This window comes from Scyliorhinus canicula, chromosome 5 (assembly GCF_902713615.1).
Source record: "Scyliorhinus canicula chromosome 5, sScyCan1.1, whole genome shotgun sequence".
NCBI classification, from domain to species: Eukaryota; Metazoa; Chordata; class Chondrichthyes; order Carcharhiniformes; family Scyliorhinidae; genus Scyliorhinus; species Scyliorhinus canicula.
This window is the reverse complement of record NC_052150.1, coordinates 9,083,546-9,103,677: the sequence shown is the minus strand read 5'-3', so window position 1 is coordinate 9,103,677 and position 20,132 is coordinate 9,083,546. Positions and strand designations below refer to the sequence as shown.

General features: G+C 48.0%; 1 protein-coding gene across 7 annotated transcripts in view; it reads right to left on the bottom strand.

The window, feature by feature from the left end:
• relch (RAB11 binding and LisH domain, coiled-coil and HEAT repeat containing) overlaps window positions 1-20,132 on the bottom strand; it is a 117,500-nt gene that overhangs the window by 56,163 nt on the left and 41,205 nt on the right. For 5 of the 7 annotated variants that reach the window (XR_005460600.1, XR_005460601.1, XM_038796535.1 and 2 more), the window contains 3 exons: window positions 13,140-13,215; window positions 6,214-6,309; window positions 5,999-6,022 (listed from right to left, as the gene is read on the bottom strand). Coding sequence is in view for 5 of the 7 variants with exons in the window: in XM_038796535.1 (XP_038652463.1) it covers window positions 5,999-6,022; window positions 6,214-6,309; window positions 13,140-13,215 (196 nt within the window). In the remaining 2 variants the exon portion in view is untranslated. The remainder of the gene's footprint in view (window positions 1-5,998; window positions 6,023-6,213; window positions 6,310-13,139; window positions 13,216-20,132) is intronic. The other 2 variants (XM_038796537.1, XM_038796538.1) reach the window with 1 other exon arrangement.

The following is a 20,132-nucleotide window of genomic DNA, read 5'->3' as shown; positions in this document are numbered from 1 at the left end:
CTTTCCCTCCCCCATTACCCCCTTCTCTTTATAACCCTGTCTTTATGGTTATCGTTTCTCTATTTGTTTACTCTCCTGGTTATTTTTGTGACAATGGGATTGGTTGCTGCTGTTACCACACGACAAGTAGCCCATCTCCTGTTTTGTTGTTGAGCCTATGACATGTGTTTATCATTCTAATCGTCAATTACCCCATCTTCGGAGAGGCTAGAGACTTTGCCCCAGGTGTCATTAAAACAGGTTCGATATGTAAAGCAAATAGTCTTTAGCTGCAGAAAAACAAGCTTGTATAGATACAAGGCAGGGGTAGGAATTGACACACAATACTGCCTACCTTCAATGTGCTGACATTTTCAGCTGTGTGTCAAGCACATGGTTTGGCTAGTCTCTATCGAGGAAAACTGTAAACCTATTAACATAGACCAGGACTGGTCTTCACGTTCCTCTTCGTCATTACCCAACTTCTTTTTGAAACATATATTTTAAACCAAACACAATCAGTAATGTACACATACCACAACCAAATACAAACATGATTCAAATTTGTCAATTTTCCCCTTTTTCTCCCTTGAACTACCCCAACACCCCCTTTCCACTCAAACCCCCCCCCTTCCTGGTGACACATAGATCCTCAAACCTCCATCTTACAAAGAATCCCTCTTCCCAACTCCGAGAGTGGACTCGATCTTTTCCAGTTTAAAAAATTCGTCGAAATCTCCCCGGCAACACCGCTGGCCTCCAACTCCGTAAGATTCATCGCCGTGCCACGACATCGGACCCCCTACCCTCCAGCAACTCCGGCAGCTTCGAAACACCAATCTACTGATCTAACAGCATATGCTTTGGCAGCCGAGATTAAAATATCCGAATTCGCTCCCTGTTGGCAATTTGAACTTCTCCTGCAATTCCTCCAGCTTCGGGAACCTCACCTCTACGGACAGGTCCCTAACCGGCTCTATCTCCTCCCTGTACCAACTCCTGTACATTGCATCCATCCCTCCTGGTATAAACCGGTGTTTCCCACATATTGGGGGCAGCACCGAGTTACTTCCTATAACAAAATGCCACCTCAACTGATTCCATATTTTGAGAGATGACACAATGACGGGGCTGCTATCGTGCCTACCCAGGAAAACGGGAGCGGACCCTTGAGCTCATCCCCACATACGAGGCCTCCTCCACCTGCATCCATTCGGACCCCCACACCTAGGTCTCACCTTCTCCATGTTTGGCACCCAATAATAGTTTAACAGGTTTGGGAGCGCTGATCCCCCCACCTGTCTCCCTCTCTGCAAAAAGGTCCTCCGAATCCTGGCATGTTGCCTGCCCAAACAAATTCAGAAATTAATGTATTTACCCTCCGGAAAAACGCCTTGGAAAGGAATATTGGAAGAGATGGAAAAACAAAATAAAAACTTCGGCAAAAGGTTCATCTTCACAGTCTGTACTCTCTCTGCTAGGGACAGTGGCAGGGCATCCCACCCCATCAAATCCCCTTTGACCCCCTCTACCAGACTGGCCAGGGTACATTTATGCATTTGAATCAGTCATGGGCCACCGAAACCTTCTCTTGGCCAGCTTGAATGGCAGGGCCATTCACCTCCCCACCCCCCCACCCCGGGCATTCACTGGAGGTATCTCACTTTCCACCACATCCAGTTTGTACCCAGAAATTGCACTGTCCCCATTGGCCCATTATTGTCCCCACCCAATCCAGCGGGTTAGAAACGTACAGCAACAAATCATCCGCATACAGCGACACCCTATGCTCCTTACCTGCCCTCACAATGCACTTCCACTTCCTTGAAGCCTGCAGCGCAATCACCAAGGGCTCAATAGTCAAACAAACAGCAATGGGGACAGTGGGCATCCCCTACCTTGTTCCCCTATACAACCTAGGATACCCCAAATTCATTGGGCTGAAATATCCGCCGTCAGGATTCTCCGTTTTGCCGGCAGTCCGGGGGTTTCCCCTCGGCGTGGGGCTGCCCCACATGGGAAATCCTATTGACCAGCCGGCAAAACAGAGAACCCCGACGGTGTGCCGCACCAGAAATCTGGAGGAACCAGTCCATCATGTTCGTCCTCACACTTGCTGTGGGGGGTGCATACAGCAACTGCACCCATGAGGCCAATGTCGGTCCAAATCCAAACCTGCTCAGGATCTCGAACAGGTACCTCCAATCTTTCTCTGCATCCACTGATGATAACCTCAGGCGTTCTACCTCTTGACAGGACCATTGCCGCATTGAACAGCCTCCTGATGTTGCTTGACAACTGTCACCCCTTAACAAACCCGGTCTGGTCCTCCGAGACCACATCCAGCACACCCCCTTCCAACCACCTCGCCAACACCTGAGCCAATACCTTCACTTCTATATTTAGCATTCACATCTGTATTTAGCAAGGAGACAGGCCTGTAAGACCCGTGCTCTGCCGGGCTTTTATCCTTCTTTGGGATCAAAGAAATAGAAGCTTGCGCAAGTGTGGCTGGGTACCCTTTCCTTGCCAACGATTAATTATCACACATATCCAGAAGATGGGGGACCAACTCTTCAAAAAATGGTTTGTAAAATTCTACCGGAAAGCCATCAGGCCCCGGTGCCCTCCCCAATTGCAACAACTGCACACACATTATCTCCTGCAACCCCAATGGTGCCTCCAATTCCCGCCTTTCTCATTCTCCACCTCTGGAACACCAATGCATCCAAAAAAGCCTCATCTCCGTGTCCTCCCCCTGGAGTTCAGATCTATACAATCCCTGATAGGTCTCAAATGCCTCATTGATTTTTCTAGCATACCTTCTCCTGCCTCCCTCATCTGTGTAATCTCCCACGCAGCCGCCTGCTGCATTAACTGATGGGCTGGCAACTGACTCATCTTCTCCCCATTCTCGTATTAAACCCCCCCTTGTGTGGCAAAGCTGACCTAGCACCTTCCCCATCATCAATAGGCCAAACTGCCCCTGCAGTTTCTTCCTTTCAGTCAACAACTCCCTAGGTCTGGGCCACCAAGTACCGCTGATTCACCTCTACAATATCATCCACTAATCTCTGCCTCTCCTCCCCCTCAACTTTGTCCCCGTGGACCTTAAGAAATAACCTTGCCCCTGGACCACCGCCTTCAATGCCACCCAGAATGTGGAGGAGAGCTCCCCCTTCTGATTAAGTTCCACATAATTCTTTATCGCCAATGACACCTTCTCACAAAACTTATCTGCCAAGAGTGGTGAATCAAACTTCTACCCTGTTCTCTGCGTCCAGCCCATTTCGAACCTCACGTCTACATAATGCAGCGCATGCTCTGAAATCACTATCCTTGCGTATTCTGCCCCCACAACCCCCGACAGCACCGACTCCCCCACCACAAAAAACAAATCAATACAGGAGTATCCCTCCCCCACACCGATCGCACACCTCCCTGGACACTACAAATGCCACCCATTTACTAAACAGGTTCGCAATGCCCCTCGATTTAGAGTTAAACCCCAAATGGAACGTTTGTCCCACCCATCCCTTCTTTAACCACGTCTGGTCCTTCACCCATAGATGTGCCTCCTGAAGGAAAACCATATCAGCCCTGAAACCTTTTTAGGTGTGTGAACACCCGAGACTGTTTGATCAGACCATTTAGACCTCGCACATTCCATTCCCCTCCTAGCACGGATCCCGCCCAACCATCCAGCTCCTCTCCAGCCTGGGCCCACCCAAAATGGTTTCCCCTCCATCCTCCCCTGAACCCAACCATATTGTTATAAGAGTCACGCACCTCCTCATCAGCACCCCCCCCCCCCCCCCCCCCCCCCCCGCTAGCAACCGCAGCCCCTCCCCCACACTTCCCTTTACTCGCATTCCCTGCTAGCATGACAACGTCCTCCTGGAGATCAACGCAAAGGACCCCACCCTAACCACTCCTCACCCACTCTGCTTCCACCATCCTATTTCAAAATGTCCCTCCCCAGGCCCCCCTACCAGAGCTCCCTCGCGCCCTCGCTCCAGCATGAGCACACAACCCAAAACTCTGTACCATCCCCTCATCGACCCAGACCAATGCAATACCAACATGTGCACAAGACAACCAAACATATTGCATATACATATCACTCTAAAAGAGACAGTAAAGTTACCACCCAAAGAGACCAAAACTCTGAATCATCGCCCCACCCGAATACAAAACCAACATGTGCAAAAGAGAAAACCTGTATATACATAACCATAAAACAGAAACAATTCACAACATTAGCCCACCCCCAACCCATGTTCTTTGACGAAGTTGCCCCCCTCCTCCAGCATCCTAAAGTAATGTTCCCTGCCCTTGAAAGTAACCCAAAGTTTGGTTGGGTACAGCACTCCAAACCGGACCTGGCTACAAAAGAACTCCGACTTGGCCTCATTAAACCCTACTCATTATCGAAGTTGGCAGCAATGTCTTGGTGAATCCAAATCCAATTCCACACTCAGCTTCAGTCTCGAGTTACCTTCGCCCACCTTTCTTCTCCTGGAACTTGTGCATACGCACAATCACCGCCTGTGGCGGCTTCCCAGATCTAGGCATCTGTCGTATCAATCGATAGGCACGATTCACCTCCGGGGCCTTCTCGAAGACCCCTGCCTCGACCAGCTGCTCAAACATCTTTGAAACGTAGCCCGTGGCACTCGCTTCCTCCACACCCTCCAGCAGACCCACAATTTATAAATTCTGCCACCTGGACCGATACTCCTGGTTGTCCACCTTCGCCCTCAGAGCCTTGCAGGCCTCCCCCAGCATTGCCATCTCTCCATTCAAAGACATGGTCTAACACCGCCCTTTCCACCTCTTGCATCATTGCACCTTGCAACCCCAGGCACTTCTCCACCTGATCTAAAGTCCCACGAAGAGATATAACTGCTCCCTCAATCGCACTGGATCAGTCCCCATGCTGTTGCCAAAACTCACCCTTGATAAAGTCCATCAACTGCTTCACAAGCAGCGTGGCAGACGATGACTACCCTTCTCCATTAGTGCTGTGCCACACGTGTCCTCCAACTCTTGAGCTAGGACTTTTAAAATGACTTTCGCCGGGTGTGATAACCCACTGACAATCCACACTGGGTGAGGACCCAACACCCTCCACTCACTTCGCACTTTTTGCACAAAAATCACCCATTAACTGGGTAGAAAAGGGCCAAAAACGTCCTCCAAGCAGGAGCCACCTTTTGTGCGACCGATCAGCTCATGGCCTCCATCAGAAGTGCCACAAACCAATTTCTTAAGGCTTCCTCTACCCTCACTTCGAGCAAGCCCAAGGCGCTCACAGAACAAAGGTTCCAGCACAGTAGGTGGGAGATGTTATATGTTGTACATGTTATATTCATTTCATTATGGAGAGGATGGGGGGCGGGGGGGGGGGGGGGGGGGGGGTGTGTGTGTGAAACGCAGGGTTGCTGCTGGCTAGGGCGTAAACGTTATTCATTGTCTTACTAACGGTTCAAGAGAGGAAAGTAGAGTTGGTGGCAGACTGTGGCAGGTAGACTAAATGGAGAAGGGAGCAGTTAAGGCCATGTTAAAATAAATCAAAGTTACGTTTTTATTATTTAATAGCAAAATATTGGTACCAAATGAAAAACACTTGTGCTATACCCATTGCTGATTTTCTTCCAATGCTGTTAACCACTTTAGTGAAATAATTCCGAATTGTCTATTTAAAATCCATGTTGCCAATTTGTACTTTCACACAAAGATTGACACCACCTTCGTTAGTTTTCCCACACACAGTGTAATGTAAATGGTAAATGGGGTAAGCCTCACACTAGAAGTTAGAGATTTAATAGTAACAAAAAAACTACTCGCTAAAAGGCAAAAGATGACTTTACGCTAGCATTTGCAAACATTAGAATATTAATAGAATTAAAGTGATTAGCCTGAATTTTTTTTAATAGAAACTGCAGCAAATAAATAAAGGTTGTAGCAGCAACAATGGAGAAAGCCTTTTGGATACCTTCAGGACTTCTGAACTCACCTGGCAGAGATGTACAACCATTTTCTAGGATCAGAGATGCAAGCATAAGAGTAAGAATATGATTCAAAATAACTAATACAGACTTGCATCAGAAGACAAAAAAAAAAGAGAACATGAGCTCAAAAAAGGTTGAAATTGTAAAATTAAGGGACAGAAATGAGAGAATGCTACATTTCTTGGAACTGCATTGATGACGAAAAATTATTTACTCTTACTTCTCGTTTTGCTAGTAGCACGTTCGGCACGATGTGTGGTAGACATCGGCCCAGCATCAGCATCACGCACTGCTCACTATCTGCGATTCGAGAAACCTGGACAAATAGAAAATAAACTGGTGTACAATCATTTCTGGGCCCTGTTGTTTAAAATTGTGCTCTCATTTCAAGTTGGTAAAATAAAGTTTAAAATAAAAACAGATGCCCACCAACATAAATAACTTAAAAACAATGGCATTAGCATTACAACTTCAGCAGTTGACCAGCTTCAGTTCACACCCTCCCAAGATCTATGGAAATAAGTCTCCAACAGATCATCTGCGGATTTATAGGAATGTCGGTCCATTACGGATGTGGAAGTTAAACGTATCGGTCAGCAATTAGCTGTGGCCCATTATCCCCTCAGTTTCAGAAGTAGAATTTTCCACAATTATTGGCATATTAATTCATTCTTCAACGTGCTTCTTTCCGATTTCCATCGAACGTGCGATCAAATGGGAGAATTCTCAACTCATAGGATTCATAACCATGAACAACAGGGTTCAGGGAACAGACTCTAGTTTGGCAAATACAATATGGAAGATGATTAGAAATGGCCTCCTTAGCATTGTTGCATTTACTGACTGTGGGTGTACTGTATATTCACATGATTCTGTGCATTTGCTGGTTTGCTAACTGTGCTGTAGGTGCAAATTGCACAATTGGAAAGCAAGATTGGGTATTTTTTAAAATACGTTTTATTTCAAACAGTGCAAAAATAAAAAATCACAAACGTGTAAAAAACTTAATAACCAACAGCGTGTCATTTTTTGTTTTTGTAAACTATTACTATAATCCCAATCCCCCATGCCCTACTCCCCCCCCCCCCCCCCCCCACCCCCCCCCAATTGCAGGCAACAAACAGATCTTTAAAGGCAGCGATGAATGGTCTCCACCTAGAGTAGAACCCTTCTTCAAACCCCCCTCCCCCACATTCTAGTCGCAGAAATTCTTTCTGCTGTGTCCCCCAACCATGCTGAGGCCCTAGGCCCGAAGGTACCGTCGACTTCCACCCTAGCAGGATTCATTGGCAAGCAATGAGGGGCGAATAAGGCCAAGATTGGCCCTCTTCACCTCTCGAAGCACTGGCAAATCTGACACCACAAAAATCGCCAATGGGCATGGCTCCAACCTCACCAACATAGTCTCAAAGATAGAGGCCCAGAAATTGACCAATTCTGGGCAGGATCAGAACATATGAGAGTGGTTTGTTGGCCCCCTTAAATACCTCTCACACCTATCCTCCACATTGGGGAAGAACCCACTCATTCACACTCTAGACATGTGTGCTCTACGGAAAACTTTAAATTGTATCACTTGCCTGGCACAAGACGAAATAGAGTTTACCCTCTATAATATCTCATTCCAGGTCCTCTCTCCAGCACTAAATGCAATTCTTCTCCCCACTTCCCCTTCATCTCTTCTAATGGAGCCTCCCCAGTCTCCAGCACCGTCCCATATATATCCGAGATCTTCCCTTCCCCCAGCTCATCACAAGACAACACCCTGTCCATCAGTGAATGTCTCGCCAACTGAGGGAATGAAGAGAGTTCTTTGCGAACAAAGTCTTGCACCTACATATATCTAAACACTCCCTCTTGGGACTTGGTATTTTGCCTTCAACTCCTCCTGTCCTGCAAACCTACCTTCCACAAACAGATCCCTAATTCTCTTGAACCCCTCCCTTTTCTATCCCAGAAGGTGAAAATAGTGTCTATCCCAGAAGGTGCAAATCTATGGTTTCTGCAGGCATGTGTCCCCCCCCCCCAAACTGATTCCAGATTTTAAGGGATGCCGCAACCATGAGGTTCAACGCGAATTTCCCTGGGGAAAACAGGAGGGGGCAGTGACCAATGCCCTTAAACACGACCCAACACAGGAAGCCTCCTCCATTTGCCCCCATCCCGACCTCTGCATTCCCCATCACCATTGCACCTTCATAATATACGCCGCCTAATAGTAGAACATTAAATAGAACATTAAATGCCCCCTCCCGAATGCCGTCCCCTCTGCAGAAAGGCTCTCCGAACCCTGCCCACACAAAAGCAGAGATTGACTTGTCCACCTTAACAAAAATTATTTAGGGAGGAAGATCGGGAGGGATTGGTTCACAAATAGGAATCTTGGCAGAATGTTGATTTTGATCATCCGTATTCTTCCCGCCAGGGAAAGCGAGAGGACATCCCATCTCTTCGAGTCCCCTTTCACCCTCTCCACCAGACTGGCCAATATCAATTTGTGCAGCAAGACCCAATCACGAGCCACTTGAATCCTGGCTATCTGAATTTCACCATGGCCAGCTTGAACGGTAGCGTTCCCTAGTCTGTTCTCCTACCCAGGGAGTTTACCAGAAATACTTTGTTCTTGGTCATGTTAAGTTTGTACTCGGAGAAGGATCCAAACCTCCTTAACTGCCCTATTATCTTCCCCATACATGATCGAGGGTCCAAGACGTATAAACAGGTCATCTGCATAAAGGCACACTATATTCATTACTCCCTCTCTCAATACCTCTCCACTCATTCGACAACCTAAAGGGTTTGATTGCTGGCACAAACAACAATGGACATCCCTGCCTTGTGCCCCTGTAGATCCGGAGATATCCTGAGCCCAATGCATTAGTCCTAACACTCATCATGGAAGCAGTATACACCAATCTCACCCAGGAGATAAAGGTTAGCCCCAAACCCAAATCAGCCCAGAAATGCGAAGAGGTAGCTCCACTCCACTCGATTGAAAGCCTTCTCTGCGTCCATCGAGATGAGTACTTGAGGCACCTTCCAATAGATGGGGACATGACCATATTCAAAAATCGCCTGATATTGGCCGACAGCTGTCACCCCTTAACAAAACCAGTCTGGTCCTCTGAGATCATCTCCGGCAAACAACCCTCCAGGAGCTTCGCCAAATCCTCAGCTAAAACCTTTCCATTGGTGTTCAGTAAAGAAATAGGCATACAAGACCCACACTCCACCAGATTCTTGTCATTCTTTGGGATCAGGGAGATCGCCGCCTGTACCAATGTGTCGGCAAGTCCCCCCCCCCCCCAGGACAAAGAATCATTGTACAACCCCAATAAATGTGGTGCTAGTAACGCTGCAAATTGCTTACAAAGTTCCACTGGGAAGCTGTCCGGTCCCAGTGGCTTCCCCGTTGCATGAAACTGATATACTTCATTACTGCCTCCAGCCGCAACGATGCCTCAGAGCCCTATTCTCTCCCATCTCCAATACCAGGAAGCCCAGCCCATTTAAAATTGTTCCATCTCCCAGCCCTCCACTGGGGGCTCAAACCTATACAGCACCGATAAAATGCCTCAAATACGGCATAAAGTTTGTCCGGAGTGTCACCAAGTTGTCTCTGCTGGTGAACTAACAGACGGCTGGCCTTCTCCCCAGACTCAAAGAACACTCCCAGTGAGCGCTGCTGTTGGTTCACCGCCTTCCCAGTCGATACCAGATCAAATTCCACCTGTACCCTCTTTCTCTCCACTAACAGTTCTTTTGTCAGGGCCGTGGATAACTACCGATCCACTCCCAGAATCAAGCCAGCCAGCCTCTGCCTGTCCACTTTCCCAACCTTGTCCCTGTGGACCTTTTATGAAATTACCTCCCCTCTGATCACCCTCTTCAGCGCTTCCCAAAACGTGGAGGGCGACATCCCCTTTCCTGGTTGAACTCTGCATAGTTTCCTTTGACTGAGGTTACCCTCCCACAGAACGCCTTGCCTGCCAGGAGCGCCACATCTAACCTCCACAGGGGCCACTGGGCTCGACCTGCCTCTAGCCTCACACCCACACAATGTGAGCAAGATCCGCCACTATTGCAGCGTACTCAGCCCCCACAAACCACAGAAGTACCGATTTCCCCACCAGTCTATTTGGGAGTACACTTGATGTATGTGGGAAAGGATGAAAACTCCCTCTTTCTTTCGCCATCCCCGAAGTTACTAAGGTCTTGGGGGCTCAGCTTGTCCATCCTCGGGTCCAACACGCAATTGAAATCAACCCCCATGATCAGCTGGTGAGAGTCGAGGTCTGGGATGGCCGCCAACATCTTCATTGTCATCCCAATTCAGAGAATAGACCAAGACTACTGATGCCCCACCAAGACCCCACTCGCCATAGAATCATTAAATCCCTATATGCAGAAAGAGGCTATTCGGCTCATTGAGTCTGCACCAGCCCTTGGAAAGAACACCCCATTTAAGCCCACATCTCCAGCTAATCCCCGTAGCCCCACCTAACCTTTTGGGCACTAAGGGGCAATTTAGCCTGACCAATCCACCTAACCTGCACATCTTTTGACTGTGGGAGGAAACTGGAGCACCCGGAGGAAACCCACGCAGACACGGGGAGAACGTGCAGACTCCACCATCACAAATCGCCCCCGCAGGATCCAGCACCATACTGGCTCCTGTAAATGCCATCCTCTTGTTGAACAAGATTGCAACCCCTCTCTACTTCAAATCAAAACTTGAATGGAACGCCTGCGCCACCCATCCCTTCCTTAGCCTTGTCGGCTCCCTAACCCTCAAATGCTTCTCCTGCAAGAAGCTTACATCAGATTTCAAACTCTTCAAATGCGCAAACACCCGGGATCCTTTGACAGGACCATTTAACCCCCTCACTTTCTATGTAATCATCCTGACAGGGGTCTCTAAACCGCCTTCCTCCCCATTAGGATCAGCCATATCCACTGTGAGGCCACCCAGCCGAATCCAGGCTCGTCTCGGTTTCAAGACCACTCAAAATAGCTGCCATCACCACCCTCTCCCAAACCTAACCATAAAGAAAACTGCGTCACCAGCACTATACCCTCCCCCCTCCCTCAGCTCCCCAAAACACCCTCCCAACCCCGAACAATGAAAACCTTGCCAACCTTGGCATACTGCAGCCTCTCACCAACCTAACTGGCCTCACCCTCCTGCCCACCCAGGCTACCCACTGCAGCCTGCTCCCTCACACTTCTCCAGTTTACTAGCATCCTTGTTAACATGGTGACCCACCCACTTGGAAATCAACCAAAGAGAACCCGACCCAAACAGCCCCAACTACCCCAACCCCACTCCCCCATCTGACTAATGCAAAGGGGGAAGAATGTATCCATACCCACTCTTAATGGGGCCCGATACCCCAAACTTCCGTGAAGAGAAAAACGCAGATCTCAAGTAATCCCAAAATCAACCATGGTGAAGAACGAAAACATGCGAAACCTTCAATCATTCAAATAACAGCACCAATTGCCATTAATTCTCCCCCAAACCATTCTTTCTCAAAGTCATTCACCTTCTCTGAACGTGACCCATGTTCAACAAATGAAATGAAATGAAAATCGCTTATTGTCACAAGTAGGCTTCAAATGAAGTTACTGTGAAAAGCCCCTAGTCGCCACATTCCAGCGCCTGTTCAGGGAGGCTGGTACGGGAATTGAACCGTGCTGCTGGCCTGCCTTAATAGCCAGCTCTTTAACCCTGTGCTAAATCAGCCCCCAAGGGTACAATATCCCAAATCGGACTTGAGCCTGCTCAACGTTTGGCCAGGTTGGCCCCAATGTCCTGGTAGATTTATATGGGGTGGCCCTCCCCCAATTACCGTGTTGCATGATCTTCGCCCACTTTAAGATTTGCTCCTCCAAATATTTGTGCAACCGATCGATTACTGCCTGTGGCGGATCCTCGGCTCTCGGCTTCTGGCGCAGCGACGGTGGGCCCGATCCATCGCGACGGGTTTCGCAAAAACCCCTCCTCCTCCTCGACCAGCTTCCCAAACACCTTCACCACTTATTTGGTGGCGTACGTACCTTGAATTCCCTTAGATAGTACAAGTATCCTTGGGTTTTGACAGCTGGATCGATTCTCCTAGTTGGCCATCAAAACTTTGTTGGTCTCTGCCGGCGTTGATGTCTTTGCCTCTAAAGAGACAATCCGGTTGCTCTCCACCTCTTGAATCGTTGCACCCTGTGACTCCAGTCGCTCCGCCACCCGAGAAGAGGAGCTACTATCACCACGGACAGGTCATCGCGCATCTCCTGCCTGTGTGTCTTCAATTCACCAGCAACTCCTCCGTTGATGCTTGGGAGGGCAGTGACGACGTGGTGAGGTCCGCCATCACTTCCTTCACTGTGCCACGAGGGTCCTCTGAATCTTGTTCGATTTAAACCTTGATTTAAACCTTTAAACCCGCCGACACCCCACATTGCAGGGAAAACCAATGAACTTCACTTGCTTCATTCTACTTCCCTCCAAAACACCCGTTTAGCGGGTACAAAAGACCAAAAAACCAAGTCTCCAAGCGGGAGCCACCTTGCGTGTGACCGATCAGTTCATGGCCGCCACCGGCCCTTAAGAGGGTATTTCTATGAAAACATTTTTTAAAAACAATCAAATCTGCAGCGTGTTAGATCAGATTTCCTGTGGCAGGGCAACATAATGCTGAATTTTTAAAAAAGCGTGACAGAAATCTGAACTCTGCTGCTCGTTGGGTTGCCCCTGCCAACGAATTTGTTTAAAAAGAAATGCAACCACCTGGTTGTAAAGTATACTTTGCATGCACTCTATCCACCGGCTTGCAACTGTTACCCTCCAAAGAGACAATGCATCCTTTTCTTGCAGCCACATCAATTGCAGAACTCTACCTTGAAAATTGGATAACTTCAGGCTCAAACTAAATACCCTGAATTATTAATTAGCAATAAAAGAAAAATCACCAGTGGCAATCAGTAGCCATCTTAAAATAGCTTTAGCTTTAGACAGACATAGCAGGAATTAGTGCAGCACAGTCTCAAATAGTTAATGTTTACATGTTGACTACACATCGATATCCAACATAATAAACAGGAGTCAGATTCTGAAGATTTAGGTTTACAAATGTTGAATGAAGGTTTTACCTCTGCTCCCAAACGACTATCGGTTGCCATGCGACAAAAAGATAGCAATGCTTGATGAAATGCAGGTGACAATGTCCTGTAAAAAGAACAGATGCATGAAGCAAAATGTTAGTTTTTGCAAACGTTCCAATTCCATTGCGACACTATTCACTGAACTTGTCAAGTGTGGTCGCGTGGCCCCTTTAAGGGGCAATACTTCACAGGCCATGTGACAGACCCTCAGCCCAGGGGGTTGTCGTGCACAAATGTTAGCCCAATTGGGTGTTTAGGTGCAGATCTGGCCATTGAGGGTTGATCAGAGTTAGCCTGGGAGTCGTGGGAACAAGGCCAGTGTACTAGTTGTGCTGTTCTGTGTATGTAGTTCTTCTTGGTTAGATAAATCACTGTTGTGATCAAACACTGCCTCGTCACTTGCCTTGCGATACAACAGTAAGCCTATTGTATGTAGCTTAATGGTTGGCCATTCTGTAACACCCTGTATTTTGGTTTGTCCATCTGGAGTGTCAAAGCGTGTAATCAGTATCAGGGTTAAAGAGTAGACATTATCTTTGAGCAGAGGGCAAGGGGTAAAGCAAAGTACTATCACCAAGTACTTTCAAACTATCTTTCTAATTGAGAGTAGAAAACATTGCGCCAGCATGAGAAATGTACTAAAAACCCACCACCAAAAAACAGAGCAATTCACAGATTTGCCTATTCTTTCTTGGGATGTGTTACAGTGGCAACATCAATTACACATTCCTAACTGTCCTTTAGAAAGTGGCGGAAAGCAATGGTACGGTCAATATATTGATGGCGACTTTTTAGGCAATGGTAATGCCAAGGAGAGTTGGTTGGACTTTTTTTGGTGATGGTCATTGCCTGGCACTTGTGGCAATTAACATTCATGCAACTCATTAGTCCAATTGTGGATGTTGTCCAGGTTTTGCTGCTCGCAGGCACTGACTGCTTCATTATCCAAGTATTTACAAATAGAACTGAACATGGAATGATCAATAGAGTTCCCCAGTTCTGAGTTCTTGGCAGCGAGAAGGTTATTAAAGAAGCACCTTAAGTTGTGATGAATGTAAGAAAGTCATTTTATATTTTTTGCAGGGTTCTTAAAAACCTGGGTTAAGATGCATACAGACAGTATTGTAAAGACCCTCCCTGTTGATTCCCTTACTCCCCATTTATTTTACTTTGTGGTCATCATTTTGATCCATGGATATTTAATGGACATGGCTTAAGTAGAGCAGGGGGAGGAAGTAACTCAATAGCTGGAAAATGATACACTGTGCTGTGGAGGTTTAGCTTCTGAATAGGAAAAACTCAGACTTTCTGGTACCCGAGAGATCGGAGGGATTCAGTTCGATTGGTTGGCTAGTAACCAAAGGCAATATTCTGCCCGGCGAAAGGTGGCGATTGGGTCCTACCTGAGTGGGATGGTTTTCAGAGGAAGCGAGAGTCAGATCTGGAATTGAGCACGCACTAGCCCAGGGCGTAATAGCATTATGACTGTAGAGCTGTGATTAAGGTGTAGGGAAAGCGAAGTGATCATTGAACACTTGTTTACAGATGGCTAGTTAAGGAATATTGTTTAGGTCTGAAGGATCCCTAGGGTGCAGATAATTTATTGGGGGTATTACGTTTGATCCTGTACAAGAGATAAAACAATGCATTTGCTTGGTGTGCAGATGATTAGTTAATGGGAGGAGCCAGGTCGGTCTGAAAAGGCAGATGGTCTTCGAACTCCAATCTACACAGAGGTATTTCAGTTTGGTCCTGGAAGGTTCTCTCTTCTGCACAGACAAAAACAAGTAGAAACCTGGTTGTTAACTTCATTCATGAGAGGTATTTCAAATATATTGGTTTGCTTAATTGCAAGATAATGATATCACGTAAAAGTTTTCTCTTTTACACGAGAACGGTTGTAACTATTAATTGTAAAGCTATTCCTTTGTTGCTAATGTGGTTAACTCTGTGTTTAAATTAACATTTGTTTTAACATAAAAGATACATAAAAGACAGTAACCTCTGACAGTGCAGCACTCCTTCAGTATTGACCCTCCGACAGTGCAGCACTCCCTCTACTGACCCTCTGACAGTGCGGCACTCCCTCAGTACTGACCCTCTGACAGTGCAGCACTCCCTCAGTACTGACCCTCTGACAGTGCGGCACTCCCTCAGTACTGACCCTCTGACAGTGCGGCACTCCCTCAGTACTGACCCTCTGACAGTGCAGCAATCCCTCAGTACTGACCCTCTGACAGTGCAGCACTCCCTCAGTACTGACCCTCTGACAGTGCAGCACTCCCTCAGTACTGACCCTCTGACAGTGCGGCACTCACTGTGTACTGACCCTCTGACAGTACGGCACACCCTCAGTACTGACCCTCTGACAGTGTAGCACTCCCTCAGTACTGTACTGCCATTGGGATCCCAAAAGAGAACCCACTATTTTCAACTTGTAAATCTGTGAGGAAAATGTTACTGCACCACAGGAGTGCTAACACTGACCATGTTAAAATCTTTAATTTAATCACAGAATTAATCACATTAGCAACAAAGAAATTGCTGGGCAGTTAAATTACAATAGTTGTCAAGTAAACAAGGAAATCTCAACTTGCTTCCTAAACTGCCACTACTATATATTGGTTTGCGTAATTGTAAATGCCACTCATGAATAAAGTTAACAACCAGGGTTTTACTTGCTTTTCTCTGTGCAGAATCTTTGGAGAGAGCACCTTTCAGGATCAAACTGAAACACCTTTGTTCAGATTAAATGTTCTAGGATCTACTGACTCCTCAGACAGATCTGGCTCCTCCCATTAACTACATAATCTATACCCAAAGGACAAGGCATTCTTTTGTCTCAACGTACATGTCCCTTGACTTGTCTTGTCAAGACCAAACACAATACCCCTGAAATATCTATACTCCAGGGGTCCATCAAACCCAAATAATATTCCATTAGGTAACTATGTGTAAACAAGTAAATGGTTCTCAAATTTATTAGCAGTACACGTCACCAGAAAATCAATGGTGACCACATTTTTACGACACCGTAATCACTGCTCCAGCATTCATACTGTCTGTATGCATCCCAACCCAGGTTTTAATAACATTACTGCAAAAACAATTTCAAAAATATGACTATTTTGTTACATTCATCACAACTGCAGTGGTCTGATCCCCTAGCTTTTTGATTCAGCAGTTGTTACGCCAAGGAGCAGTGAAAGTTGGATCAGAGCACGCATTCAGGATTTGAAACGTTAGACATCTGTGCTCCTTATAAAAAAAGTAATGCATTACAAGTCAGAGTTTAAGGTTTTCTATTGGTAACTCAGATTGGTGGAACAACATTAATCTTCAGCCTCATTTCCCACTCAAAGTCCAAAACACCACCAATGAGCTAGGCAAAAAACATCTTTATGAAGAGATCCTTGAAATCATTATATATTGCTTTAAAGTATTGCTATGAAATTCTTTTCGAATTTAAAATGGAAAATTAACATTTTGAAAGAGATTATTTTAGTTTTAGGTGTCAGCGCGAGCAGAATAGTGCACTCTTGTCTAATTGTCTCAATTTAGTAAACTGTGAAGTTAGTTTCAATGGGTTCGCGAACGGAGTGACCGCAGAAAAGAGGCTCCCGCATGCGGATCCACAAAACCGCGGCTTTTTAAAAAGAATTAAAGCCCTGCAAAATCGGCCCTGCCTCCCTTGCCCAGCCCAGGCGCCAAAGCTCCGTTCCACGGAGCAGAAGAAAAAGAAAATAGGAGAGACTGGTCCTGGTCAGCGGAACAGCTGCACGTGGAGGAGGGTCAGAGTAAGAAACTGCCTGAAATTCGGAGCAAGGAAAGGATAAGACAAAAAATAAATAGATAATAATGTTTTTAATTCAACTTTTTTTTCCCCCTTTCCTGAAAATTTAAAAATCTTTTTTCAAAAAAAAGCTAAAAAAAAAAATTCCTTTTTATAAAAACTCTAAAGAAAAAAAACAAAAATCGCTTTTAAAAGGAGAAAAAACCCTTGTGTGTGGGGGGGGGGGGGGGGGGGGAGAGAGAGGGAGGGGGGGAGAGGGAGGGGGAGAGGGAGGGGGAGAGGGAGGGGGGAGAGGGAGGGGGAGAGGGAGGGGGAGGGCGGGAAAGGAAGAAGGAAAGCACATAACAGGAATACGCCTGCAAATAATAATAAATCGGGGGGGACGGTGAGATGTACAAAGGAGGAGCTGCGGCCACGCAGGCAGACAACCCCATGGGGCGAGGCGGAGGTTCAGGCGAACCAGGAAGCGAAAAAGCTGGCGAGCCGAGCAGCGGAGCAGGAACAGGACACGGCGACCATCCCCCCCCCCCCCCCCCCCCCCCCCCTTACACAGGGGGAGGAATGGAGAAGCGTGCTAAAAACGGAGATAAACGCCATAAAGGAGGAGATAAAACGAAGATAAACGCCATGATGGAGGCATTCAGGACGGAGCTCCACATAATGATGAAGGAGATGCTGGCGGAGACAACGGACAAAATGCAGCGAACCATCGATGGCCTGGAAAGGAAGGTGGAGGTGCAGGAGAAAACGATTCAGGAATTGGAGAGGGCCGTCTCAGACCAGAGCGACACGATGGTAACTCAGGAAACCGAGGTGAAAAGGCTGGTAACGACCCAGAGGAGCCCAAGAGGGAAAGTGGAGGACCAGGAAAATAGGTCCAGACGGCTGAATGTTAAAATAGTGGGTCTGCTAGAGGGGATGGAGGGCAGATACCCAATAGGCTATGTCACCCAAATGCTGGGCAAGCTAGTGGGAAGGGGGAAATTTCCAAACCACCCCAGAAATCGACAGGGCGCACAGGTTGCTCCGACCCAGGCCCAAAGCCGGGGAGCAGCCCAGAGTGATTATCGTGAAGCTGCACAGCTTCCAAGACAGGGAAAGAATCCTAAAGTGGGCCCGGCAGGCGAAATCGAGCACGTGATCATAAGGGTGTACCAGGACATTGGGGCGGACCTGGCCAAAAGAAGGGCTGAATTCAACAGGGCCAAATCAGCACTCTACAAAAGTAACGTGAAATTTGGGATGTTAGTCGCGGCCAAACTCTGGGTAAAATTTGAGGGGAAGGAGCTGTTTTTTAAACACCCCAGCAGCAGCGGAGGAGTTCGTTAGAGCGAACAAAGTGGGGAGGGACAGCCACAATGGCCATCATGAAAATCATGGGGATGGAAAAGAAAGGAAGAATTGGAACAAAGAGCGGGGGGAAGACCGCAAACAGAAACAATACTATCACGAACTGTACACATGCGGTTGGTTACTGCGCGGGACTGTGCTAACTTGTTCCCGGGCTCGTTCCATCTCTCAATGCAATAGGGGGGAGCGAAGTAAGGTGAACAAGGGTGAGAAAAGCGGACAGGAGGGAGAGACAAGGGCTAGCAAAAGGAAGGTAAAACAGGACCAGAGCAGGGCAAGTACTGGGAGGGGGGCTACCGTGTGAGTGAGGACGGCCAACACGGAGGGCAGGAAGAAAGGAGGGTCGCGGCACTCCTCTCAGGGGAGAGGGAGTGCCTGGCACAAAGGGGGGAGGGGGACAGGGCAGAAGGGGGGCAAGAACACAGGACGGGAGGCAGAGGGACAGGGGCTATGGGGGGGGGGGGGTAGAGGGAGGGGGGGGGAGGAGAAAGAGAGCACAGAACAGAAGAGAAGCAAAGAGAAGGGTGAGGTAGATAAGCAGCACGAACACAGTCCTCGGCAGGCATGGAACCAAGATGGTGCCACAAACAGCCACTCGGGAGGGCTGCAGGGCAGAGGGAGACCCTGGAGTGCAGGGGCGCAGTCACGTGGCGTACACACAGCTGGCGGCCACGTTGGGTGCCCCCTGGACAAAAGGAAACCCCGGAACCCGACTCATGATGAGAACACCGACCGTGGCCATTTGGGAAGGCCCCCTAACGAAGGGAAACCCCGGAGTGCAGTGGCGCGTCCACCAGGTAACTATGGGTGATCCTGCAGGACCGGGGGGGTCAAAAACCCCCCACCGGGATTGTTACCTGGAACATAAGGGGACTCAACGGCCCAGTGAAAAGATCCAGAGTCTTCACCCACCTAAGAAGCCTAAAGCAGACATAATCTACCTACAAGGGACGCACCCGAGGGAGAAGGACCGGCTGCTGGTAAGAAAGGGCTGGGTGGGACAGACGTACCACTCATGCAACGGGACGAGGGCTTAGATGGTGGCAATATTAGCAATAGGACGAGGTTTCCGGAAACCAAGACAGTTACGGACCCAGGGAGACGGTACGTCATGGTCAGCGGTGCCCTGGAAGGGGCACTGGTCGTACTGGTAAATGTGTACTCTCCCAACTGGGACGACAGCGAATTCATAAAGAAGACCATGGCAGAAATCCCCAACCTTGACACACACTGACTGATCATGTGGGGGCGACTTCAACTGTGTACAGGACCCACTGACTGACCGATCCCAGTGCAGGGAAAAAGATTGGCATGGCTAGGGAACTTGGGAGCAATTATGTGCAGATGGAGGCGGTGGACCCATGGAGGTTCCTGCACCCGGGAGAGAAGGAATTTTCATACTTATCAAAAGTACACAAGGTATACACCCGTATCGACTTCTTTGGAGTGGGGAAATCGGTGCTTCCAGGGATCACGGGAACAGACTACTTCGCGATCGTTACCTCTGACCACGCTCCACACTATATGCATGTGAGGTTGGAGACAGGCCGGCCCAGCGCCCCACATGGAGGCTGGACACGGGCCTCCTGGCCGACAAGGCCTTTTGTCAAAAAACATCGCGGGCCATAAGTGACTATGGTAGTAACTAAAACGGGGAAGTCTCACCCTCCACGTTCTGGGAGGCACTGAAGGCCGTGATTAGAGGAGAGATCATAGCCTACAACGCAAGCAGAGATAGGGAAGAGAGGGTGGCCAGGCAACAACTGGTGGACTCCATCCTGGAAGTCGACAGAAAATACTCCGAGGCCCCAACCATGGAGCTGCTGGCGGAGAGAAAA